At 37.6% G+C, this 27,989-nt stretch overlaps 1 protein-coding gene and 1 non-coding gene across 2 annotated transcripts in view; one reads left to right on the forward strand and one right to left on the reverse strand.

Annotated features, from left to right (window-relative positions):
- The first annotated feature begins 985 nt into the window (after window positions 1-985).
- Window positions 986-27,989, forward strand: part of EFCAB3 (EF-hand calcium binding domain 3) — a 37,364-nt gene continuing 10,360 nt past the window's right edge. The window contains exons 1-4 of the mRNA XM_074342209.1: window positions 986-1,437; window positions 21,189-21,346; window positions 22,802-22,873; window positions 23,984-24,104. Coding sequence (XP_074198310.1) covers window positions 986-1,437; window positions 21,189-21,346; window positions 22,802-22,873; window positions 23,984-24,104 — 803 coding nt within the window. The remainder of the gene's footprint in view (window positions 1,438-21,188; window positions 21,347-22,801; window positions 22,874-23,983; window positions 24,105-27,989) is intronic.
- On the reverse strand, window positions 9,647-9,757 carry LOC123617151 (U6 spliceosomal RNA). The gene has a single exon (XR_006725257.1). It is a non-coding gene; the product is annotated as a U6 spliceosomal RNA (small nuclear RNA).

Consider the following 27,989-nt stretch of genomic DNA (forward strand, 5'->3'; position numbering starts at 1 on the left):
ATTCAAGGTTATTTAAGCATCCACAATTTTTGGTTAGCATACAGACTGAAGCTATTCCACCCTCACATATTAGAAGGTGTGTGGACAATGGGTTGAATCCATTAATAGAGGTGACTATAACAGGGTGGTGGGGTAGAGAAGTAGGGAATGGGGGAATGTTTACAAAAATAAAAGACAAGGTCTTAGCACTCAGATTACATATAGACTATTCAGGATGATAAACCATATACATTTTAAAAGTACTAAAGAATGCCTACAGAGTAGGGTTTAAGATACGATAAGCATAGAAGTGTCACTGAAGGCATTAATTCTTGTAACATTTATTGAGCACTACATACACATTTTTTAGTTATCACAATCCTGGGAAAATTGAGGCTGAGGAAGCATGCATAGTTTGCCCCACTGCATACAATAAAGAGGATTTGAATTTGGATAGATCTGTCTCTAAAGCCCATGCTGTTCACCATATGAAAATAATGGAGAGCTCAGGTTGGATTAAATCAATGTGAACAAATTACCTACATGGTTTTAAAGAAAAGATACTCTAAGTCGTGGGCTTTAGTTCAGCAAACCTTAAAAACGATTAATTTCATTGAATTGGATTTATACATCGTTTTAGGGACTACTGGGGAAAGCGAGGAAAAATCGCTATGCGTCTTTTCTTCTACCATTATCATTTCACCTGCAGAATGCAAGAAAAGAAAAGTTGATTTTCAAAGAAAAGTAAAGCATTTCTTCTAAAAAAAAAAGTGTTAGTCCTTTGAAAGTCTGCCTGGAACAAATCTCAGTAAGGTTGTGGGACAAATAGCTTCGAGCCGCTGTCCACTACCGAGTAGCAGAAACTAAGGATGGACTGTTTTAGAAGAATGGGAGGATGGGAGGTTTTCAAAGGATAGATAAAAGATAAAACTGAAATGAGGTTAAATAGAGTGGGACAGCGCGCCAGGGAATGAACAGAGTGCCAGGAGGGCAAGGAGTGCGTAGAATGGAGGGAGAGAACCAGGCGGGAAAGAAAACGAGGAGAGGAGCCCCGTCTCTCAGGGTCCAGGCCGCCGAGCCCTGTCCAAGCGAAGTCACTGGCCCCTATGAAGTGGGGCAGACGCGCGCGGCCGCAGCGCTGTCCAGTCTGCGCGGAGGCCGCGGCGACCTCAGCCGCTCCCCGGAGCAGCGGATGCCCTACACCGTACCGGCGGCGGTGGCGGTGGCAGCCGCAGCGGCCCGGGTCCCCCAATCGCCCAGCGCAGGGGGATCGGTGGGCGGAGCGTCGGGGCGGTCAGGTGACCTGGGGGCGGGGCCTCGCTGCGCGGGATCCCGAGAAGGAGGCGGGGCGAGAGCGTTGTGCTGCGCGAGGGACCGAGGGGCTGGCTTGAGGATTGGCTACCACGAGGGAGGAAGGGGACAAGGACGGGGCAATCTGGGAACCCGAGGGGGCGGACGGTGGGACCCTTACGGGACAGGGGTGGGGAGGGGAGACTTGCTGAGGCCATGGAAAGAATGAGTATCTGTCGTTGAGGGCAGGAAGAGTGCAATGCGGTGTTAGGAACAAAGAACAGTTGCGAAGGTGAGTGAAGGTTCCAGAAAGGTCGGCAAGGTGACCAGAGTCGAACGGTCAAGGCATAGAGTGAGGGGTGACTGGCCGAGATCCGCAGGTCTCTCAGAAATGAGGGTAGTTCTAGAAGGCTGGCGGTCTCTGTGGCGGGGAAACTTCCCTGCGCCTTCCCATACTTGGACGGTTACTAGAGCTCTCGGTTCAGTCTTGCGGGCAGTTTACTTGTCTGCCTAACTTTCTTCCCAAAGAAGCCATAAGCGTCACAGGAGCAGGGCCTACTGGAATCCTCCACAGCGCGGGGTTTTGTGTGAAGTGGATGTTCACTCAGTATTTGTTAAACAGAGTGGGTGGTGGAGGTGGTGAGGACGAGTTTCACGTTCGAGCGTGAACGGCAGTAGATGCAGTGAAGTGGTTATGTTATGCAGTTGCGGTTAATGGACGTGTGCCGTCGACACAGCAGAGAAGGCGTGAGCGAGTGAGTAGGGTGGTTTATGAAGGAAGCGCTGTGAAAGGAAAGAGTAGAAAGTAATTCATCAAATGAGAAGGTACAACTGTGAAAACACAGTGTAAACCTTAAAGCACTAAACAAAATCAAGAATTATAGTAGTTGTTTGGAGTCAGCATCTCTCTTTTTTCTGCCTCAGTTCTGACTCTTGGTTTACTAAGAAGCAATGGAATTTTGTGAAACTATCCCTGGATTTGGAAGTCAGAGACCTATATTTTGCCACTACGTGTTTTGTTGTGTACATTGTGTGGGCAAATCACAATCTCTTTGTGATCTTTGCATCACTTTCCTCGTATATAATTAAGGGATTAGACTGGAAAGATTTCTAAGATCATTCTAGCCCTGTTATGGATTCTGTGATTTCATGTAACAATAAACAAGGAATCCCCGCCCCCTAGCCCTTAACATATATCCTTTAAATTACAAAATTTTGACAGTTCTATACTCTGTCAAGGACTGGAAAACTCTTTAGTAATAATACAATAGCTTGATCTACATAGGGAATGAATCAGTCATCATATTTTAAAAAATACCTTTGATATGTCAGAGAGTTTTGAATTTTCTCACTTTTTGATAGTCATATGGTGACAACCAAGATGCAAGGGGAAAAGAGAAAGGATGTTTTGTGTTTGTTAGTATAGTGGGCAGAATACAGGGTCTGGATGGTGGTGGCAGTTTTCTCTTACTCTCCCAGTACCACTGGGACCAGATGGGAAATAGATGCCCTTCTTGCTTCTCATAGCTGTTTCTAGACCTTTCTTCCTCTTGTTCTCAAAACTTTTCAGTTTTTCATCTCACATCATCAGATTATACCACCAACTACTAATCCTTGTTGCAGTCAGATTTCAGTTCCAGGCTTTCTACTAAACAATACTTCTGTCATAATTCTTGTGATTTTAGTATTCACATAGGTAATTCAATACCCTGATTTCTCAGTTCCTGCCCTCCTCTCACACAATAATTTCACCTTTCTGCAGTCACTCCCTTCTTCATAGCTTCAACCTTATATTAACAGTAACTGCAACTCCATTGTCTCAATATGTCCCACTCTCCAACCATCACATTTCTATCTTAATTTTTAAAAAAGTTATTAAATGTCCCTTGCCCTCTCTTGTCCTTACTTCCCACCCTACTCAAACCTACTCAGTTTGTTTCATGGTCAGTGATTAAAACCACTCCCTTGCATTCCCGCCACCCAGTTCTTTTATCACCTTTTCAGTTCATTTTACTTTATTGGCTAAATTGTAATTCTAGATTAAATCTAGATCTGTGCCTATTAAGTTTCAGCATTTTTACATTGAACATGGTTGGAGAGACACACGCAACCATGATTACTGGTTTTACTTTAAATTCATGATCACCTACCTAAAGGGCCCTTCAAGCTGCCCAGTAATCATATTGGATTCCCCTGGACTATTAATTCTTTTTTTAAATTTTATATTAGTATTCATTAGTTTTGCCCATTCTTTTAAAAATTTATTTTATTAATCAAAGTATAGTTGATTTATAATATATGAGTTTCAAGTGTACAAAATAGCAATTCAATATTTTTATAATTTATACTCCATTTATAGTTATTACAAAATAATGGGTGTATCTCCCCGTGCTGCATAATATATCCTTGATACTTACTTATTTTATACATAGCAGTTTGTGTCTTTTAATCCCATAGCCCTTTTTTTCCCCTCTTCCCTTCCTGCTCCCTGCTGGTAACCACTAGTTTGTTCTCTGTTTCTGTTTTGTTATATAGATTCATTTATTTTATTTTTTAGATTCCTCATATAGATGATAATATAGAGTATTTGTCTATCTGGCTTATTTCACTAAGCATGATACCCTCCAGATTCATCCACATTGTTGCAAATGTCAGAATTTTATTTTTTCATGAAAATAAGAAATTTTACTGAGAAATATTCCATTATATGTATATCACATCATTTTTATCCATTCATATTTTGATGGGCACTTAGGTTGCTTCTATATCTTGGCTATTGTAAAAAAATGCTTCTATGAATAGTGGGGTGCATGTATCTTTTTGAATGAGTGTTTTCATTTTCTTCAGACATATAGCCAAGAGTGGAATTGCTGAACCATATGTTAGTTCTATTTTTAGTTTTTTGAGGAACCTCCATACTGTTTTTCTATAGTGGCTGCACCAATTTACAATCCCATCAGCAATGTACTAGGTTTCCTTTTCTCCACATCCTAACCAACATTTGTTATTTTTAGACTTTTTGATGACAGCCATTTTGATAGGTGTGAGGTGATTTGGATATTAATTCTTCCACTCTCCTAGATGACTATTTTATAACAATACCTCTCTCCTCAAACCTCTAACACCTCCTCTGGCATCCTCATTCTCTGTTGATTAACTTGCTTCCTGTTTCACTAAGAAAACTAAAGCAATCAGTGATGATTTTCACAAGCTCCCACAACCACATCTACTCACATACTCTACATGTAATTATGCCCAAGTACTCTGCTGTGTCTCCTATTGCTATGAATATGTTCTTAGCCAAACTCTCTCCTCATGCCCTAAATCCCATTTCCTTTCTCCTACTTGATAATATTGTTTCAGTAATTCTCCCCGCCTATGTGATCAGTTTTTGCTCTCTACTAGATTATTCCTATCATCATATGCATATGCCTTTATTTTTTCCCATCTTAAATCTTCATAACCCCTCTTACTCCTCAACTACTACCTCATTTCTCTTTCCTTTTATAGCATAACTCCTTGAGTCATCTCTTTTGGTTATCTCCAATTTCTGTCCCCCATTTTCTCTTAACATCACTCCAATGACATTATTTCCTTATTTGTAATACCTAAATGGCTCCTTTTGGGGTAGTTGGTGCCCTCCATGTTGCAAAATCTAATGAATCGTTCAATACTCATCTTACTTGAACTAACAGCAGCATTTGTCACAGTTGATTACTCATTCTTCTTTTTTTATGTTTTATTTTTAAAATTTATTTGTTTGTTTGTTTGTTTATATTGAAGTATAGTCATATAGACTATCATTCTTCTTTTGAAGTACTTTTTTTTCACTTGGCTTTCAGGCACCCATACCCACCTGATTTTCCTCCTATAGTGACCAGAATGATCCTTTTAGAAAGAACTTTAGATCATGTCATCTCTCTGCACAAAACTCTTGAATGGCTTCCTGTCTCCTCAGAGTACAGGCCAAAATTCTTACTATGATCTAGGGACCTTGCATGATCTGCTTTCTTCCCTTGACCACTCTGATTTCCTTTCCCCTTTGCTTTCTCTGCTTCAGCCTCATGCCTTCCCACCATTCCTTGAACGTTCAAACCCCGTCTTGCTTTAGAGCCTTTATGCTTGCTTTTCTCTCTGGCTGAAATGCTCTTCCCTAAGATATTTATTGGCTCCCTACTTTAATTCTTTCAGGTCTGTACTCTCAAGTCTCCCTTTCAGTAAGGTCTTCCTTGGCCACCCTAATCTGTACCTTGCGTCTCTCCCCCAACACCATACTTAAGATTCTTCTCCCTCACTTTACGTTTTTTCCCTTAGTACTTATCACAGATAACATACTATATATTTTACTTATTTATCTATTTTATTGTCTTCCTCTCTGGCTAGAATGTAAGCTCCAAGAGGACAGGATTTTTTTTTTCTGTCTTGTTCACTGCTATATCCCCAGAAGCCTGAAAGAAAGCCTTGCACATCGTATGTGTGCAATATGTATGTGTTGAATTCATTGATGGAGGTATGAATGGATTGGAGAAAAGGGATACAATCCTTCATTTTTCTTGGTTTATCCTTGCAGATTCACATATATGTCATAGGACTGAAAAAGTTGAGAAACGATTCTGTTGTCAGAGTCATGAGGAAGAGACTTCCTGTGCTTTTTTTTTCTCAGCTTTCAGAGAGAGAGAATTATGTGGTATCTGATTTATCCAGCAGATTAAGACCTGCCAACTTTTTGATAAACTGATCAATAGTTATGTAACAGTTCTTCCTTTCAAGGTTTATTTAAATCTTGCTTACTCTGCTTAACTAAGTACTTTGATAACCTAAGAACTTTTGGTGAGTAAGCTCAGTAGGGAGAAAATTCTTTCTTTCCTTCCTTTCTTCCTTCCTTCTCTCACTCTTCCCTCCCTCCTCCTCCTCCTTCTGTCCTTCCCTCCCTCTCTCCCTCTCTTTTCCTCCCTTCTTTCTGTCCTTCTTTCATAATATGTATATAGCATTGTGCTTGATACTCTGAGAAATAATTCAAAGAATCATAAGTTACCAGCCCATTCCTTAGAAATTTAAGCTTTAGTTGGTATAAGAGCTATACATGTGATAATTAAATAGAAATACAAGGCAAATGATTAATGCCAGTTGAATAATGAAGGCAATAAGAATAGTGAGGACAGTAAGTGCTATGCCAAGAGGTTTAGAGGTAAAAATTGATCTGGTTAGAGAAACTCTACAAGGGGTTACACAGAGTGGGTTACTGGGGAAACCTATATAGCCTTCTAATGTCTTCTGAGATATTTTTTTAACATGTTTTCATTTTATTTTTAACATGTTTTGAATTCCAGGAATGTTGGACATGCTACATTAAACAGAAATGAATATTTCAGAAATAAATTATTTTAAAGTACTATCTCTCTATTAGAATATTAATACTTGAAGTTAAAATTCACAATATGAAAAAGACACTGATAATTGCAGCTAACAATTTAATGTAACTAGCAATGTAATAAACCACTCATCAAATGTGACTCAAATATGAGTAAAAGATATTGTGGAAAATTTGGGAAATTCTAAATTTCTAAAATTGGTTATCATATTTACATGATGTGGAACTGCTAAAACATCTTTTGTTTGCAATAGTATTGTTTTAAGAGGTAGTGTGTGATGCTGAAGACAGTAAGCTGTTGAGTTAGGCTGCCTGAATTCAAATTCTGACTCCACTATTTGTTGGTTGGGTAATCTTGGGCAATTTGGTCTAAGCCTTTATTTTCCTCATCTGTAAAATAGAGATAATGATAATTCCTTGAGAGATAGTTGTGAAGAATAAATGAAATAATTCACTTGAAAACGTTTATCATAATGTTTACTACACAGTAAGCATTCAATAGCATTCGCAATTACTGTGTTAGTAATTCTGCTTAACTGGGTTTATTTGAGTAAATAAATATAACTGAATTTTCTGTCACTTGCTTATTATTTATTTTATTTAGCAGGGGTGAGGGAGATAATTAGTTTTAACTTATTTTTAGAGGAGGTACTGGGGATTGAACCCAGGACCTCATGCATGCTAAGCATGCACTCTACCACTTGGGCTATACCCTCCTCCCCAGCCATTTGAATTTGGCTTTCTCTACTCCTTACATCACAAAAGGTAAAGTTAAGGGACTGGATGATCTCCTGTGATTTATGATCTATAAACTGCTTTTGCTAACTTTTGAATATATATCTGAGTTGAGAAATATCTATTAGGTATTATGCTATAAGTGTTACATTGAAGGAATAACTTCAGGTAGTTAAATATAATTACTTGCATCTCCTAAACAGGGATATGATTTCTTTTTCTTTTTTTGGCAGGAAACCCTTTTGTGCTGTTGTTAATTCACACTTGTTCATCAAGTTATTTGAATCAGTAAGGGCAGAATTTACCTCTAAACAGAAAAATGGAAACTAAAGTACATTTACTTTGCCAGATATTTTTCAAAACAGTTTCTAAAGATTCTTTCCTTTTCTTTCTTTCTTTTTTAAAAATTAGTTTACATTATCTCATATCCATAGTCCGAAGCAGATTTATACAGTGATATAGTGATAAGATCTTGCTTATAACTGAGGTGACTTTTGAACTCTTTTAGTGGACATATATTGAACTCTTATCCCAGCGACCCATGTAGTATCAAAAAATCTGTGATGTGTGACAGGAGTATTTTGGACGGTAGGGACTGGGATAATTTTTCAGGAAACCAAAGGATTTAAGCCTATATGAAAAGTTGTAGATAATGTAATTAATAACATGGGAGTCTAACCAAAAGTTAATTTAAAAGATACTGAGTTTCTCTAGCCTTCTTATCTGTGATTCAGGGGATGTTCTTTATCTATTGGCCAGTATCATGTCAATAAAAAACAAATATGGACTTAGTATTAAGAGATTTTATTCAAAAAGATGACTGCAAGGGAGTAAAGAGACTATTGAAATAGGAGGAGGGGTGACTGTTGCAATAGGGAAAACACTGTGGCCATAAGATCTGCAGGCATCTCAAGGGCTAGGCAAAAAGGGTTTTCCTTTATAGAGATAAGTAAACAAGGCTAAGAACTGGATATGGGGAAATGGGATGAAAGAGTGGCATGATAGGATAAATAGATCAGAGAATATTTTACCAAGAGGCCAGCCTATTCTCTGGAGATGTTGCATGCTGGCTGGCTCAGGCTGAAGGTGGACCAAAGTTCAGGGGCTAGGAGGAAGGAGAGGAGCTTAAAAAAGTTAGGTTAATAAGCATTTTGTTCTGACTAATCAGTGGGGATAAAACACTTCAGCTAATCATTTATGAGGCAAAATAAGGGAATTTTGAAGATGTTTGGCTTGTCCCAGGTAACCAAGAGGGGTATGTAGTGAATCTAAATCATTTGAGGAAAAGTGGTTCTTTGCAGTCAGCTATTATCCAGAGCATAAAAGGGTGAGGGCATTCCTTTAAATTTCAGTTTTTCAGGATCACAAGTCTCAGGTAAAATTTAACGTTGTCATCTGAGAGTCTTAATCTTCTGATTGGCCTAACAGAGCAGTATCTCTAACAGGGAGGTAGCTATTTTTTTTCCCCCCTGAAAAATCCAGTTCCCATCAGTCTGGTAACTGAAGGAAATGGTAAGAGTCTCTTCTCCTTAGGCTTATATATCTTTAACTGTACAGGATGAATTAGATATTACGCTAAGATATTACGTTTTCAGAGTCCACAAATTATGAATCACAATGAGACACAACCTTTTCCTATAAAGCTCCTTTTCTCCTTTGGCAAACTCCAGTACTTCCTATGTAGTACTAATTTTATGAAGACTATCTAGAAATAGATATTATGCCCCATCTAATATTCACTTCCTTTTTATTCTTCATAAAGTCAGAAGGGAATATCAGCATGGGAAATTCTTAGACTGATATGATTGAATTAATTCCCATAGAAAACAGCTATATTCATGCAACATCCCTACTTAAGTATCTTCAGGATTTCCCAATGCTAATAAAGTCTAGACTCCCTTGGCTTAACAATCAAGATGTACATGGATCCACAAAAACCTGATTTAAATGAGTGGCACACTTGGTATAAGAGACTAGAAAAATGAAGGGGACTGTGGTGATCAGGAAACCTTAGGCTCCAGTTGAAGGGGTGACAGTTGCTCTGCTCCTGTCAGTTATTCCTAAGCAGGAATGTCGGCCATATGTTTTCTGATCTTTGGATTTTTCAGAAGTCATAAACTGATAACTCTTAAATTACTTATGTTTTCATTTATGAAATTCAAGTTTTTTAAATGTTATTTAAGCCAAATAAAACATTTGCAGTCTCTTTTCTAATAACGAACCCTAACCCAACATACCTTCTTTTTTGCTCCCACTGTCTCACTTCATGCAATGTTTGTGGTTTTTTTCCCCACAAATTTGCGTGTCATCCTTGTGCAGGGGGCCGTGCTAATCTTCTCTGTATCACTCCAATTTTAATATACGTGCTGCCGAAGCGAACACTCACTTCATGCAATTTTATCCTTTATTGGGACTGAACTATTCCTTGTCTCCTAATCTCCCATGATTACTCCACATGCTTTTGCTTTTCTTTCACTCTAGACTATTCTTCCCTCAGTGCTACAGGCTACATATTAAAATTCTACTTCTCCCTTCACATAAGACCTAAAACTCTGAAGAAAACATAGGAGAAGAGCTTTATGACATTGGGTTTGGCAATGATTTCTTGGATATGACACCAAAAACACAGGCAACAAATGTGAAAATAGATAAACTGAACTACATAAAAAATTTAAACTTCTGTGCATCAAATGACACAATCAACAGAGTGAAAAGGTAATTTATAGAATGGAAGAAAATATTTGCAAATCACGTATCTAATAAGGGGTTAATACTAGAATATATAAAGAACTCCTATAACATAACAAAAAAAGACTTAAAAGTGGGTAAAAGACTATAATGGACATGTTTCCATAGTAGATATACAAATAACCAACAAGCTTATGAAAAGACACTCAACATCACTAACCATTAGGAAAATGCAAATTGAAACCACAAAGAGATACCATCTCACACCCATCAGAGTGGCTACTATCGAAAAAAACAGAAAACAACAAGTGTTGGTAAAAAATTAGAACCTTTGTGCACGTTGGTTAGAATGTAAAATGGTGGCCACTATAGAAACCAATATTTCCTCAAAACATTAAAAATAGAATTACCATGTGATCCAGCAGTTCCACTTCTCAGTATATATCCAGAAGATTGGAAGCAGGGTCTTGAAGAGAAATTGGTACACCAGTGTGTCACAGCAGCATTATTTATAATAGTCAAAATGTGGAAGCAACCCAAGTGTCCATCGACACAAAAATAGATAAGTAAAATGTGGTACATATAATGGAATATTATTCATCCTTAAAAAGGAAAGAAATTCTGATACATGCCACAGCATGGATGAACCTTGAGAATATTATGCCAAGTGAAATAAGCCAGTCCCAAAAAGACTAATACCTTATGACTCTACTTACATGAATTTTCTAGAGTAGTCAAATTCATAGAAGCTGAAAGAATGGTGGTCATTAGCTTCCTTTTGTCTTGGTAGTCCCTAACACAGTCGGTCCTTATTAAATATTTGTTTAACATGTAAATTAAACCTTCCCTTTCCCTCCATACCCCTAGCCATAGTGAAAGGCAATGTACCAAGTTTGGAAAGACTAGGGAAAGGTCAAATTATGCACATAATAAATAAATCCCCAGAGCAGGAATAGAAAACCTCTAGAATTGCAGGCACCGAGTGAAGCCTGAAACAACTTGGGGAGGGGCTTAAGCTAAGCTTCTGCTGCCAGAGGTATCTGTGTTTACCCATCATGAAGACTAGAGACACTCCTAACTCCTATGCTAAATGATTTAAATGCCATGAGACTTGTCAGAATATTAAAGTTACTGATTGAAATAATCATAATCCTTTCTTTGATCACCGTTTTCAATAATACTATAGATTACAAACCTATGAGAGTTTGATTTTTTCCCTCTTCCTGGGTGTAAACAATTAATGAATTGGTTCTTAACTAACATTCAGCCATGGCAGCTGGGTAAAATGTTTTACTTGAACAACTTTTAATTCATCAATGTTTAACATGAAATACATTAATACAGAATTAAAAAAAAAAACTTTCCCTTCCCTAAAATCCCACCAGTGTCAAAAAATTCTAATTCTGTAACCCACCCCCATACATACCTTAACAGTGCTAAATGACCCACACTGAAAACAGTTATTCTAAAGCTGGAAGGAGTTGTAGGTCATTCTCACCTGGGCCTGAGGCTGAGAAGTGAATGAGGTCACAGTTGTGTGATGGAACAAACCCTTCATTGGATTCTTGATCTGACTGAAGCCCAGAAGTTGTAAGTAGCACAGCTTAGAAGTAGGTAAATATACAGATTTTGTAGGAATCTACAAAGAGTCCTTTTTTTTTTTTTTTAATCTGTCATCTCAGTGAGAGATTGAAGGTAGTTTTTTAAAGTAATGATTATTTTGAGCCATGAGGATGATTCCACAGCATCTTTCAAATGCCTAAATTGTCAAGCCTCTCCGGAGTTCCCAGCTCTGTGGTAGGTTTCTAGATTTTGAGCACATGTAATTGAGTTGTTTAAAACAGCTGCTTTCCAGGGTCTGAGGTGAAAACTTGGGAAAACTGATCGAACTCTAAACAAATGTTCAGAGATTTTTTCTTCATAGTCCAGTAGTATATGATTGTCTACTATTCCTAAGCCAGCAACCCAGTTTTGTCAGTGAACTGCCTAATACACTCTATATATTGAAAAGATAATTGGAGAGTTAAAACCAACAATAAAAGGGGAAAGCGCTGCCAACCCAGCTTCTGGTCTACAGGCCCTGACTCTCAAGCTATGCAGAAGTAGAAAGAAAAGACTACGGAGACCATAAGGATTAAAAGTCCATTCAGGAGGGTCTGGGGTAGCAAAACAGCATTATATCCCATCCCGTTCTTACTTTTGAGAAAGATCAGTAGGTTCTTAAGAACTGACGGGACACAGGTGGAACTCCCAGAAAGAAACCCTGGGAAAATCTTACTACCAGGCAGCTACCAACATATAAATGATTCGGTAAATATTTTGCAAATGCTATAACATTTTATTCTCTGTCAATTATGAGATGAAAAATAAATTTTGTCTTTAAATAAATTTTTCTGCATATTTCCAGGATGCTCTACCATTTATTTTTTAAATAGGATCAGAATGATACTATTTGAAGGAGGAGCAATGGCAAGAAATTTTGATTAGAAATCTTGGGATGGTAAAGGGGCCCTTCCACAATGGCATTCCAACTTCGCAAATACCTCTAACTTGAATTTGCACATATTATCATACCTTGAGGCCCTGGACTTCAAACTCCAGGGCTTGAGTTGGGAAAGAATCTTTGCTTTGATCCTTAATTGTATCTTCTGAATTCCAGACAGAAGTACTGGCCACATGGCAGTTTCTGACATTAAAGCAAAACTTGAGCTGAATCCTCTAACAAAAGTACCCAACTTCCATGGCAATAGGTAAGTAATGAATTTATTAAGATGATAAATATATGAAGATAAAGAATTATTAAGGTGATGAATATATTAAGTACCCATAAAGGCCAAGATGAAACAAGTTAGAACGCTCTTCAAATATCTATTCTGTGATAAAGTTAGTTATAAAACAAAATATATGAACTGAAGATAAGGATTCTTTAGGAAAAGTAAAAAATATATATCCATTTTGATTAGAGAAACAAAGAGGTCTCTTTCCTATTCTCCCAAATGAGAGACTATTTTTGTGTGAGAGGAGCCTACAGGGGTTAAGAAGTTGTCACTTATACATTAAGACATTTTAAGTGCCAGTTTAAAGGGGAATAAATTTAGAGGATCATAAAGAAGATCTAAACCCCTAAGCAAGTCAGAGTATAGGCAAAGGGTCTGAAGCTCAAAAATGGCCGGTAAAATGAATCTGGTAAATTAGCTATGACTAATCTTGAGCTAAAATTGAGAAGGGAGGTTTGCCTATGATATTAACAATAATTTTTTTCTCAGTCTGATAACTACAACTTCCAAAAAACAGTAGCCACTAATGACTGAAAGTGAAAGCCTGATGTAAATTTTATCAGATTACAGAAAGAAAAGCCTCTCTCCTCTCACAATTAACCACTTTCTTTGCCACTTTGAGGGTATTTCTCCTAGTGTCCTTGACTATGCCACTGCTACAGGAATACATTACTGACTTTTTTACTGGGACGTGGGTAAGACAAAATCACAAATCCAGCCAAATCCCTTGATCTCATTGTTCCCTTATCTTGCATTACAAGCTGTCTTTTGAAGTAGTGACTTCCTTGTCACTGAAAGTAGTCAAGCAAAGACTAGATAATACCACTTGTAGAAGGAATTCCTACATGAGATGAGAGGCTAGACTGGGTTCATTCCAAATCAAAAGTTCTTTGAACCTTTGAAACACTGTAAAATAAAAAAAAAAACTGTTTCCTATGTTCAATCCAAGGTTTGAAATTCTGCCAAGAGTATTTTTTTTTTTAATGTAGCTAATAAAGACATTTCCTGGCCTTCTACTTTCCTCTTGCTTCTTGAGAACTTCATATTTCTCTATCTACTGCATCTTTTATATTATGCAAAAGAAATCTGTTTATGTTTAGACACATGACAAATATAAAATAACTTATCTGAGTAAAGGCATCAAGTAGGTAATAAAAAGGAAACACCAGGAAAAAAAATCAATGTCAGTAAAAGCTGAGAAAATAAGACTAATTAGTTCAAATTCCATGTCAAAAAAATTGAGAATGGTGCATTTTGAGACCTTATAACCTCCTTTTTTCCAAGGTCCCTCTTTGAAAATGAGTTGATTCTACTACATACTGTACAGAATGCTAAATTAATAAACTATAAATTTTTAATATAACTATCATGTTTTAGTACTTCTTTTAGTTTTACTTTTTAACTGCTTATAAAAGCACAAAAACTAAGGAATTACGTATTTCTTAAAACTTTTAGTTCTACTAGTATCAAAACTAAATGCATTTTAAATAAAATTCATTCATAAAATTATGATTATTATGTTTATTATTACCATATTATAAATAAACCCAGTTTTGTCTAATATATTTTTATGTTCCTAAAATAATAAATTACTGCAGATTTATACAAAATACTCCCAAAGTATGAATATTTTTCCTCTTTTTCCAGATTTTATTTTCCTGAGGAAATGAAAGGTCACCCAGGGTTCCAAACTTTCCAGAACTGTTCTCTCCCAAAGAGAGCTAGATAGATACAGCTGATATAGAGACATCTAGAGAGAGAGAGATCAATCTACCTCTCTCTCTCTCAAATGCTGGTAAAAAATACAATTTGGTAATTAAAGTCACACAATAAACATGAATACAAAAGTTTCACTCTAAGTGTATTCACCATAAGATTATCTAAAGTCATTAAAAATTTGAAACAATGTATTTCTAACAATACGAATAGGTAAGGCTTAGATTCTCTAGCTTTGGAGTCAAATAAATGTGGGTTTGAATCCCAGGACTTCCATTTATTATCTCTGTGACTTGGGACAAGTTATTTAATTCCTCTGAGTGTCTGTTTCCTCTTTTGTAAAATGGGTAAAGTCAGATTTTTAAGGGGGTAAGGGTGATGGGCAAGTATAGGGCAGAGGTGGACCTTAGTAGCCAACATTTTCTCACTGTCCATCCTGTACCTATTGTCAATCGACAGTAATGCTTACAGTCATTCCAGTCAGCAAAAACTAGTGAATGGAACTAATATTTGCTGGTTTCAAATATGTATCTCTTTTTGCAGGGATAAAGATTTACCAGAACCTCTGCCATGCCAACCAAAGCACAAAGAAAGGAAGTTGAGCCCTTCACAAATGCGAGGTAATAACCATCTTCAAAACGAAAGCATAAACAAAAGCCCCTTAATATATCTGATCACTTTTTTCTCGAAGTGAGATCTGGGATTTCAAGGGTTGTCTACGGTACTCTGTTATGTGAAAGCAAAAAATATATATATTTTATAATTCAGTCTAATTTGTGGAAAGGAGATTACTTTTGAGTAGACATCTTTGAGAATTTAGACAATCCTGGCCAAATATTTTTATTCAAATAAGATCTTATGGTGTGGAGAAGGAAAAATACAAGGTCAACAACAAGAATTTGTTGATTGAACCATTTAAATTACAATATGACACAAGTTATGATTGGGGAAATATAGAGTTAAAGGAGCAAAAAAGAAAGTCTCCTAACTTAGTCTCAGCAAGGATAGGAGGGGAGTCCCAAGGAAGGCTGAATAATGAGTAAATCAGGAAAAGAGCACAGAGAAGAGTGTTCTGGGAAGAAAGGCATCTGCAAAGGCCCAGAGAAAAGGGAAAATGTGACATACTAGAAAAACTAAAAAAAAAAAAAAAAAAAAAAGGTCAAGCGTGGCTGTGTTTGGGTTCTGGGAAAGCTAATGCTTCACCCGTCCAAGTTTAGAACCAACTGAGAAATTGATCTAAGAGACAGGAATAAAAAAAATCACCTTTATTGCTGAGAAAGCTGGCTTGGAAAACAGAAAAGACTATCAAGATAAGAACTGTGTTTTTTCACTGTAAAACTGAGCTAAATGCCTTAATAATAACAGTTTATGGCTTTATAAAACTTCAAGTTTTCTAAAGTACATTAATATACATCAGTGCTTTAAGGGTACCCACGATTTGTTTTAATCAGGTATTGTAAGACATACAGCCATAGAAATGACTGTCATGGAAGAAGTTTTTTATACTCAAGAGGTCCCTAGAAATCAGAGGTGCAGCACACCATGAAGAGGGATACAGGGAAGCACCAGAGTCAGTCAGGAGGCAAAGGGTAGAGGGAAGTGGGCAAGAGTCTTAATGTGGTTTCTGCAGGAAGATGAGGCAGGATAAGCAGGTTTAGTATTGGCTAGTTCAGATAGTTTCAGTGAGCTCTGGGTTTCAGTGCTGTCCCTAGTTAAAGGGCTGTCCCTAGTTGTCCCTAGTTGTCTCTGCAGTAATTAGGACAGAGAAACAGTGGCCCAGAGTGTAAAAGCCTGAGAAAGTGGGTGGTTGGGGATATGGTCTCTGCATTGGTTGGTTTGTATATGAAAAACATGCTCACAGGCAAATCTTTTAATATCTCTAGGAAGTCCCTAGCTATGGAGGGGTAGGCCCTCCAGGATCAGCAAGGCCCCAGATATCAAAGCATCAAATACAGACACTAGAAAATGTGGTTGTTGTGAGAATTAAGCACTACGCAATATTAATTTGTCATTCTACAAATATTTATTGAACACCTCCAAATCTCCAACATCTGCTCCCATCCTCACTCTCAACTGATATCTTTGCTTCCTACTTCTCTGTACTCACAGAATTCGGATTCTGCAATCAGAATAAAACTTCCACATCTACCCCCAACCAGCATCTGTGCCCACAAACTCTGTCTTCCTACCTCTTCCACAAATGAACTTTACACTTTTATCTAAAGCCAATCTTTCCATTGTGGATTAGAACCCATCCCCTCTCTCATATTCAAAGATACTACCCAAGAAACTGTCTCCCCCCAACACCAATTTTTTTCACTCTTTATCATTCCTATTATCATACAAATTTACTGTTCTCTCTCCTAAAAAAATGCATTGTGACTTCATTTCCCCCTCCAGTTACCACACAATTTCTTTGCTCTTCTTTGAAGAAAAATTCCTCAAAAGAGATGTCTACACTCATTGTCTCCAAAACTCCTTTTCCTTTTTCTTCTTGTCTTTATCCTACTCACACAAGTGGTGATCTCATCTGTCTTAAGATTTAAATACCTACATGCCAAAAGTCCCCAAATGTATTTTTCCAGCCCAGGCCTCTCCCCAACTCCAGATTCATATCTAACTGCCATATGCAATTGTATATGTAATAGACGCCTCAAATTCAACATGTCAAAAACCAAACTCCTGACAACGTTCCTCTTACTCTTTATTGTAGTAAAATATACATAAAATCATAATTTTAATCATTTTTAAGAGTACATACAGATAAGTGGCATTAAATACATTCACACTGTTCTATAGCCATCACTACCATCCACCTCCAGAACTTTTTCATCTTCCCAAACTGAATCTCCATATCCCTTAACCACTATTTCTCCTTTCTCCTCTCCCCTCAACCTCTTACTTTCCAAATTTGCTCTACCCATAGATATTGATATTTCATCCTTCCACTTGTTCTGGAAAAAAACTCTGGAGTCATCCTTGACTCTTCTCTCTCATCCTACCTCTAAATCCATCAGGAAATCTCACTGCTCTACCTTTAAAATATATCTAGAAGTCAGTCACTTCTTACCACCTCTACTGCTACAACCCTGACCTGAAGCGCTGTTATTGCTCATCTACAATAGCCTCTTACATGAGGCTAATCTCCCTGCTTCAACCCAAACCCTCACAAAAGTCTGTTTTTCTAACAATGGCCACAGTGATCCTGTTAAAATATGTCAGGTGAGGGAGAAAGAGATGCCAACCTAAGTAACATTGAAAATGACATTTTGACTAGAAACTTAATTGACTAGTCAGTTAAGACAACTCAAAAGGAACTGTCCATAAATAACATACTCTGATTTGTAAAGTTGTTTCCCATAGGAGTATAGATTAATAATTCTCAAACTGTCGTACATGTATACGATAATTGAATAAATAAGTTAATGGATGGTAGATGGTGGGAACCAGGTTTCTCACTGTTGGAGTGGGCAGTTTCAGATAAACAAGGGAAGAAGGAAAAAGTGAAGCAGTGGAACTGAATTAGAGTCCGAGACATCAGTGTACACTCATGTTGAGTTTAATAAGTATAAGATGGATAGATCAAGAAATAATTACAGATATGTGTGTACACATGGGTTAATATATGTGCATATATTTCCCAGCTCAGTCTGCTGAGGGGACTTAGAAGCACTAACACCCCCACAGAAGCAAGCATACCCAGCACCCAGATCCTGACGTCCAGCATCAGTCTCCTATCAAAGAACCAGTTCCTTGGATAAACGGCTGATTCTAGGGCTTAGGCAGAGAATATATAAGATGAACCTGGAATGTCTTGGCAGTGCCAGAAAGTAAGAAAGAGTTCAAAATACAAAAGAACAGGAGCATGTCAAAGGGATACAGAAACCAAACTGTAAGAGCTCACAACAGCCAGAGCTGGAACAATTTGAACAACAAAAATAAGTAGAATAGTATCATTAAGATAACTCCTAACTACTTAATATCTGTTGTTGCAGTTCGGAATAGGATCTTATAATCTAATTGGTTTATAGCATTATAATAAATGGTATTAATCTTGTATTAAGCTCTTTATCAAACTCTTATTGAGTCTACTTGTTAATCAATGAGTTTCTTTGAGCTTAACAAGTTTTAATTATAATGCTAGGTACAAGCTTAACAAGCCTAACAAACTTAACAAATTTGTACATAATATTATAACCCATTTCCTAAAGTTTACTTCTGTTTCACTGGCTGTAACTTCTAAAATAACATTCAATATAGCAGTGTAAGGCCCCTTATTTTATGCCTGTTTTTAATAGGACTAGTTCTGCATTTCACGTCTATGAAAAATGTTGGCTATTTATCTGAAATAAAGTCTTTTAAAAGAGTAAACAGAATAGAATAGAATTGGATTATAACTCAAAGCATAAAATACATATCTGTAAGTCCCTACTGATAGAAATAAATGATTGAATTTTAAAAATGAAGAAGAGACAAATCTCTCTTACAAAAGAATTCCAAATACTATATGTAGATGTTACCTCTTTCAAGAGGTGGAGCTTAACTCCCCCTACCCCTGAGCCTCTGTCCCTTGAGTCTGGACTCCCCTTAACGACTTGCTTCCAAAGAGCAGAATATAAAAAAGGAGGGAAGTAACTTTATGGTGGAAAAATCTGACAGATATACGTCAGCCAGATAATCAAGGTTAACATCATCAGTGATGTCATGTTGATAGTATGTAGCCTGGATGTAATGATGAGAACAGCACTTCACTTCTGTGGTCTTTCTCCACCAAACTCATAATCTCAGACTAACCATGAAAAAAACACCAGAAAAACCCAAATTGAGGGACTTCTACGAAATATCTGAACAACACTCCTTGAAACTGGCAAGGACATCAGGAAAAAGGAAAGTCTGATAAACTGTTATAGAGAAGAGGCTAAAAAGATGTGATGACTGAATGTAATACTACAGTATCCTGGATGTGATCCTGGAACAGAAAAAGAAAAAGGGTGTAGGGAGAAAAACAGTGAAATCCAAATAATGTCTGCAGTTTACTTAATAGGACTCCACCAATGTAGGCTTCTTAGATGTGACAAATGTACCACAGGAATGTAGGATGTTAACATTATACGAAACAGGGTGAGGGATCTCGGGACCTCTCTGTGATACCTGAAATCAGTCTGAAATTTTAAAATAAATTTAAAAACATAACCACATATGCATTACCTCTCTTGACCTTTCCTACTCCTTTCCTCTTCTCACTCTGCTCCAGCTACACTAGCATCCTTGCTGTTCCTGGAATATGCGAGGCCCAGTCCCCTTAGGGCCTTTGCTCTAGCTCTTCCCTCTGTGTCTCCTCCTAGATATCCACTTTCTCACCTTTCAAGTCTTTGCTCAAATTTTACGTTTTTATACAAGCAAACTATCCTTCAATCCCTGGAACTCCCAATCCCCCCACCCTGAATTACTTTTTCTCTTTTCTGTAGTGCTTACCACTCTCTAACCTTCTAACATGTTCTCTAACTTACCTTCTTATTACATTTACATACAGGTAGAGATCTTTGTCTATTTAGTGTGCTGATATATCCTAGGCACATAGACAGCACCTAGCACATAGAAAGCATGCAATAAATATTTGTTGATTAAGCTGCATGAATACCTACTACGTGCTAGAAATACTAGGAGAAAAAAGAAACAAGTCAGAGATAGTTCCAGCCCTCAAGAAGCCTGCCTTTTATTAAGGGAGAAAGATGTTAACTTTTCACACAATTATAAATCAAGTATTACCTCTATGGATTAACCACTCTGACACTGAGATGTTCTCACTTAAATGCGATATGAAATGTTTTATTCTGGTGCCATTTAGGGTATACCTTGTTCTGAATGTATTCCTTAATTTTCTAATTTTAGAAAATACATGTCTTAGTTTGGCTCCAGTTAATACTTGAGCATTTCTTTGAAAAAACTTTGAGTGTATACAAAACATTCAGACCTCACAGTTCTGTAGGTCAGAAATAAGGTCGGCTTGCCTGGTTCGTCTTCTCTGGGTATTACAAGGCCAAAATGAAGGTGTTATCCAGCCTGGCCCCTTATCTAGAGGCTCTGAAGGAGAATCTGCTTCCAAGCTTGTTTAGGTTTTTGGCAGAATTCAGTTCCTTGCAGTTGTAGGGCTCAGGTCCCCATTTCCTTGCTGTCATCCAGGAGCCTCTCTCAGACACTTAAGGCTGCCTGCATTCCACATCACATGTCCTCTCTGTCTTCAAACCAGCAATAGTGAGTCAGGTCCTTCTCATGCCTTGAATCTCTCACTTCTGCCACATCTCTCTTGCTTCATAAGGAATCCATTCAGATAATTCAGGATAATCTAATTTAATTACATCTACAAAATCCCTTTGTCCTATAAAGTAATACCTTCACAGGCTCCAGGAATTAGGGTGTGGACATCTTTCAAAAGCCATTTGCCTACTTGCTTTTCCATCAATTTTATTCTACTTCAAATCTCATGGAAGGACACTGTGCTTCAAAAGAAATGTCTATTAAATACTCACTTCTCTAAATACTTTTTCAGAACATGATCTCCAATCAACTGTACTGTCTGTCCTAGTTCCATTAGAATATGTATTTATTCTTAAATAACTGTCCTAACTTAATTCCATTTCCCCAGCCTTCCAAGATGCCTACAACTTCTTTAACAAGGATAAAACTGGCTGTATTGATTTACATGGAATGATGTGCACTTTAGCTAAGTTGGAAATGACTCTAACCAAGCACGATGTCTATAATGAATTAAAATGTGCTGATATTGATCGTGAGTACTTTGACTTATTTTTTTCATAAAAGATTTTTATGAATTTTTTTCTAAGATTATGTAAACATGAGAAATAAACCTCACTTATTTGCCAGAAGTACAGATATGTGTTTCTCTTTAAAGTTATCAGTGAGGTGTATGTACAAGTTATAAAATCAAACTAATGCTACAAAGTAGGCTATTCTTTGGAAAATCCCACGTGGCAACTATAAGTGACTGTCATGTTTAATATAAAATTCAGATTACCTGTCATGACATACCATGAAGGGTGCCTTGAAATAACAGATACAAAGGCATTGACAATTTCAAAAATAACCTGTTACTGTTACCCAAAAACTGGGTTCCCCTCTTGGTGGCTGTTGAGCCAAAAGACACAACCAAGCCCAAGAACAGGAGAAGTAAGGATTTATTATTTGCAACAAGTAAGGAGAACACCGGGGATATTTCCCAAAGCAAAACTGGGGAGGTTTTAAGCTAAGGGTACATGCATATTCATGAAGGGGCTTGAGCAAAGGAGAAGTCATAGAATTGGGGCAAAGGTCAACAGAGTCCAGGCTGCAGTTGATTGAAGTCACAAGGGTCAGCAGAGGTCAGTGTCATCATTCCTTAAGCTTTAGGTAGTCTGGTGATTGAATGCTCGAGGGGTTTGGATCCTGCAAAACAGCTCAAGTATGTACTTTAGGCTAATCTTTACCTTTGAAACAGAACTGGGAGTCTTTACAACTGATATATTGTCTCCCATATAGTTATTTTCCTAGCCTGGTAATACCTGTTTGTTCTTACATTCTTTGTTCCTTTAAAATCATTAATTATGAGGCGTATTCTTCTGCAAGGACAGGCATCGTGTCCAGGCTTAAATCAAAAATGGCTTAAGCCTAAAGTGGCTTCTCTTATGTCAAGAAAGCTATGCCTAGTTCTCTTCCTCCAGGGACCCCCTACCCTATCTGCGTACCTTACCAGGGAAATCCAAGCCCTTTGTTTCTGTTTGAATCTTAATAGTACAAATCTTCCTTCCATCATTAAAAGCCCACCTAATATTGACTCTTAAATGCCACATCATTTTTACTGCTATTTTTTAAAGCATATAGGTAATGTTTTCTTGAATATACTGACCTAGAGACTAGTAACCCAAGCTGGTATGTTGTGTGGAATATATATTCAGCATATTATCTCCTTTCCCCTCTCCCCACCCAACTGCCAGTGCCCCATTCAATCAGCAGCAGTTCCACATGTGAGTCAGTCACCATTTAATTAAACTGTCACTTGTTTCCACTAAATCTGACTAAATTTTTATTCTTTCATTGAAGTACAAACACTCTAATAGCACTCACTATCCTTTAATTTTAGAGGAAATAGGCTGCAACTCAGGGATATCCTAATAATAGAAATATAGAGGTGGGTATGAAGTGAGAAGGTAAATTTATTCTTGTTCTGAGCCTTAGATCTCTGTTGCAGGAGATGGGAAGGTGAATTTCTCAGACTTTATAAAGGTGCTAACAGATAAGAACCGCTTCCTTAAGGCTGTGGGTGAGTAGAGGTATCACTGAATACATGGCAGTTGCGTAGTTGCAATTCACTGCATAGTAAATATTATTCACTTAGGCCTCCAATCAGGAAGGTATAGTCTGGAATGTGATTTACTTTCTTTTTTTTTTTTTCTGTCGTTCCTGGGTGGGCACAAACTGATTTATTTTGTACTGCTTCTCTAAAACAAAATTTGCTAAGAAAATTGATACAGTTTTAGAATTTTAACTTAAATGCATCAAGTCCATCTGCAGAAGACACTGCTTTTTGGCCTCCAATGAGAACATTCAAGCAGTGGCGTAGAAAATTTTGGACACCTTTTATGGTATTCTAATTCTTTACCAAGTGTATGCGCTACTTTGGGAGGCACTCCTCTTACAAAAGAAAAATGCTCTCTCTTATATGCGAATTTGGGTGTAGATAATTCCTTGTTCCTGAAAGATACCCTCCTCACCCTGATGAAGCTTCTGCCATCAGTGTTAGGGCTGACGAGTCTGCTGGAGGTTAGACAGCATGTTCTCACACAAGGTTATAAATGATGTAGAGCTATACCCGATTTATTGTTATTTAATGTTTATAATCCTCTGTTTGTTTATAAGTTTAACAGGCTGCCTTGGAAAGTCTAACCCTATTCATATCATGTTTTCCAGAATAAATACATTCCAAATTCCAAATATTGTAACAGTTTTAAAAATACATCCTTTCATAAGCTATGAACTGTCTTAGGATAAATAGAAGCTACTATTTCAAGTACCACTATAGTAACAAGGGTTCGCCTGTAAACCAGAGATGTATTTATCCATAATTCCTTTACCTAGAAGAACAGAATAGTCCTTAACACATAATTCATGTTTATGTTGAATTCATTACTATATTTACTTAGAAGCCACTGAACTAAAAGTATTTAATTTCAAATTCCATGATTATTTTGTCTGTTCAGTAATCAAAATGACCTTTCTACCAAATAGAACAGACTTTGAATGTTTTTCTATAATTCTCTAATTCTTGACTTGGTATTAATATTGTATATACAGTAAAATACTGTCACTTTAGTTCTTTTTATGACAGATGTTTTTTTCAGATGACATTTTGAATCTTTCTTTCCCTCCATAGTTCCAGAAAAGAAAACCTGTTTAGATTTAGCTGGCAATCCGGGGATCCTATTGTTTGAAATTCTATCAAAGCTTGTAGAGACTTCAGCCTTACCCAGAAAAGCTATAATGGAAATAGTAAGGTAGGTAGCAAAGAAAGGGACAAAAATGACCTTCTCAGAAGCATTCATGAGGATTTTAACAATGCAGCCACCTTTCCCTAACATCCTACTCCACAGGATCTGCTCCAAAGCAAAGGAGAAGGTATATGGGCAGATGCTCACGTGCCACAACATGAGACCATATTCCTTCATCCTCTCAGCACTGCCTAGTTCTGAAATTTCAAGGCTGACTCAGACCATCTCAGGGCCCCACTGAGGACCTAAGACAGCCAGAAAAGTTCAGCCTCTCCTACCCTAGGCTAGAGAATCCCAGAGGAACAAGACTTTTCCAGGAATGATTTTTGGGTGGGCTTGGAAATCTAGTTTGAGTACAAGAGACTCCTATTCACACTGGAACTACCAGGGGCTCTCAAGACGTCTTTTGAGATGAGGTACAGCAACTTCATACCTCCCAAAGCAGTCTTTGGACTGAGCAAAACCAGAATTAGGCTTGAGAATAGATGATGAGGAAAGATTCTCATACCCAAATGTGTTTATTCCAACAAATATCACTAAAGACAAATTTCCTCCATCTATTTGTCGTTGTATTACAAAAATTAAATGTTGCAGTTATCAGTCTTTCCAACTCTTACTCTTTCAAAGCATTTTGCTATCCCACCTAAAGAGACTTAAAAATACCACCAACAATGTAAAAATATCCTCTGCTCTTCAACAGATAATCTCTTTATACTATCCTACACCTCGGTCAGATGCGGAACCAAGGATGCACAACATTCTACTCTTCATTCCAATTCAAATATGTTTATTAAATGCTTGCTGTTGGTACACAAATTTGGCACATGGCTTAACCTCTCTCTCTCCGTTTCCTCATCTATAAAATGGGAATAATAATACTTATAACACAATTATAGGGCAAATGTGAGGATATGTGATAACACAGGTAAAGGGTTTAGCACATCATAAGAGCTCAATAAATGTTAGCTATTATTATTATGTGGAAGTAACTAGAATAAACATAGAATATACATATCATCCACTTAACTTCATCTCTTTACTGGGTATGCCCACTTTACAGATGAAAAACAACTAAAGCACAGGTCAGTTAAGTAACCTGCCCAAAGGAGCAGTGTTGCCTAGATTTTAGCAGTCTGATTCTAGAACCCACGCTCTTATCCACCTCCCTGCACTGCCTCTCACACCCAGTAAGTGCTCAGGAAATGTAAGCAGATGTTGGTGTTTTTACTGGTACTATGTTTGTGGTTGTTACTTACCATATACCTGTTATCAAGGAGGTCAAAAGCATTTAATACACAGTATTTGCATTTAAGAAGCTTAAAATATAAATGGAGAAAAAAGTCATAAATATGAAGATAACTAAATAAACATGTGTAAGTAAAATAATACAAAATATATTACATAATTAATTGTCAAATGAGTGAGAGATCATTTGTTTCCTGAGAAAGCAGGTCCTGAGCTGTATAATGGTAGAATTTGATAGGTATTCCTATAGTCGATTATACCATTTGTTGCAAAGTTCTGAGCAAGCACTTGACATACATTAGCTTTTCCCTGGATTATTATCTCCTGACTAGTCTCCCAACTTGCACCACAGTCTACTCTCAACACTCCCTCTGCCTAGCTGACTCCTTGACTCCTAAAGCACCAAATGAGCCTTTTGAAACATTGTCAGATCATGTAACTCCTCTGCTCAAAACCTCCAAAACCCTCCCATTTCCCTCAGAGAACAATAAAGTCTTGACATGACTTAAATTGGCCCTCTATGTGGCCTGCACTCACCTTTGACCTCTTTGACTTCATTTCCTGTTAACTCTGCTCAAGCCATGCTGGCTTCCTTGCTGTTTCTCTCATACACCGGATGTGCTCCCTCCTCAAGACCTTTGCACTTGCTGTTCCCTCTGTCTAAAATGCTCTTTGCCCTGATATCCACATGACTCACCATCCCACTACTTTCAGGTCTTTGTTCAGATGTCACCTTCTCAGTCAGGCCTCCTCTGACTACGCTACCACTGCCTGTCTTCCCTTCTCTGCTTTACTTTTCCTCATACTGCTTATCATCGTCTAACATAAAATTTACTCATTTAATGTTTTATCTATTTTCTCATGCTAGAATGTAACTCCATGAGAGCAGAGATTTTTTTTTGTCTGTTTTATTCTATTCACTGTTACATCCCCAGTGTCTGGAAAAGTGCCTGGTACAAACCAGGCACTCAGCAAATATTTGTTGAATGATCTCATTTAATCCCTACTTCAGTGCTGTGTTCCAGTATCTTATTTACAGGCAAGGAGAAGGAGGCATAGAGATCAGGCTGTCCATCCAGCGCAGATCCGCCTCCTCTATCGTTTCTGTCTGCCTATTGGGCAGTCCCATAGGTACCTCAAACACAAAATGTCAAAACCTAAATCATCTCCTTCCCCCCATCTCCACTTCCCCCACCTCCACTTTTACTAGTTCTTCTACTTGGGTTTCACCATCTCATGTTTATCCGATTGCCTGAGCCAAAGGCCTCAGCTGCTGCTGCTGCTCTCTGACCCCCTACATCCAACCAATCACAAAATCCTGTCTATTTTACCTCCCAGACATACATCAAATCCACGCACTTCTCTCTGTCCCTACAGAAACTAGTCTAGCGTATGTCACTACCTTCTTACACTTGGATTACTGTGGTATCCCCCTACCTTGCCTCTGCCTCCATTCTTGCCATCTCTACCCACTTTCCACATTGCAGCCAGAATAATCTAACATTCAGTTAGAAACTATTTATTGAATGCCTACAATACCAAGTACAGATCTGATCTGGTCATATCATTTACCTGCTAAAATCTCTACAGTGGCCTCTCATGCCCTTCTGAAAAAGTTCCAACTTATGATATTTTCAAGGGCCTTTGTGAAATACCTTTTGCTTAACTCTCCGGTCAGTCTCACCTCTGGTAACTTCCCCTACCACATCCCATACTAAATTTGGTTCAGGTCCTCAACTACTCCATGCTCCCTAACCTCCAAGTATTTGCCTAGAACATTCTTTCCCCTCTTGTATCAGTTTCCTAGAGTTGCCTAGCACAAAGCATGGACAATACTAGGCACTTAATATTTTATTGAATATAAATGACTTTCCCAAGGTCATACAGCTATTATATAACTGATTCAGTAATCCAACAAGAGATTTTGTTTGTTTGGGGGCAAGGTAATTAAGTTTCTATTTATTTATTTATTTATTTATTTATTTATTTATTTATTTATTTAATGGTGGTACTAGGGATTGAACCCAGGACCTTGTGCATTCTAGGCATGTGTTCTACTGGGCTATACACACCCCACCTCACCCCCAAATAAGAGAATGTTTGAGAAAAAGATTTAGAAAACAGACTGCATATGACGTTACAAAACAATTAACAGGTAATTTGGCTAGAACATGAGGTTTGTGAAGAGAAACAGTAGGAGATAAAGTTGGAAATGTGGACTGGATCCAGATTATAGGAAATCTCTAGGTTTCTTCTAAGCAGTTGAGAAGCCATTGAAAGTGCTGGAAAAGGGGAGCAGTTGGAAGGAAAGACTTTGATAAAGGGGTAGGAAGTTTGACCTGGAAGTGTTATATAGAAAAGTCTTATAAAGACAGACTGATGGCCAAGAGACAAGTGAGCATATGAGAGAAATAGCTCTGGCAATAGGAGAAAGGGCTTGGAAAGTGGAGGAAGCAAAGAGAGGCCACAAATCCCAAGATCTGAGGCTTTAAAGTAAAGTAGAAAAGGGTGGGTCAAGATAAATAGCAGCATTTGAGTCAGAATGACTAGGAGCCAGCAAATAGAAAGATGATGATAATAAAATGGGTGGGGGGTGGGGTGGATTTTTAGACAAGAAATATTTGAAATTAGTGGGGCAGCTAAGTG

Source organism: Camelus bactrianus, chromosome 16 (assembly GCF_048773025.1).
Source record: "Camelus bactrianus isolate YW-2024 breed Bactrian camel chromosome 16, ASM4877302v1, whole genome shotgun sequence".
Classification (NCBI taxonomy): domain Eukaryota; kingdom Metazoa; phylum Chordata; class Mammalia; order Artiodactyla; family Camelidae; genus Camelus; species Camelus bactrianus.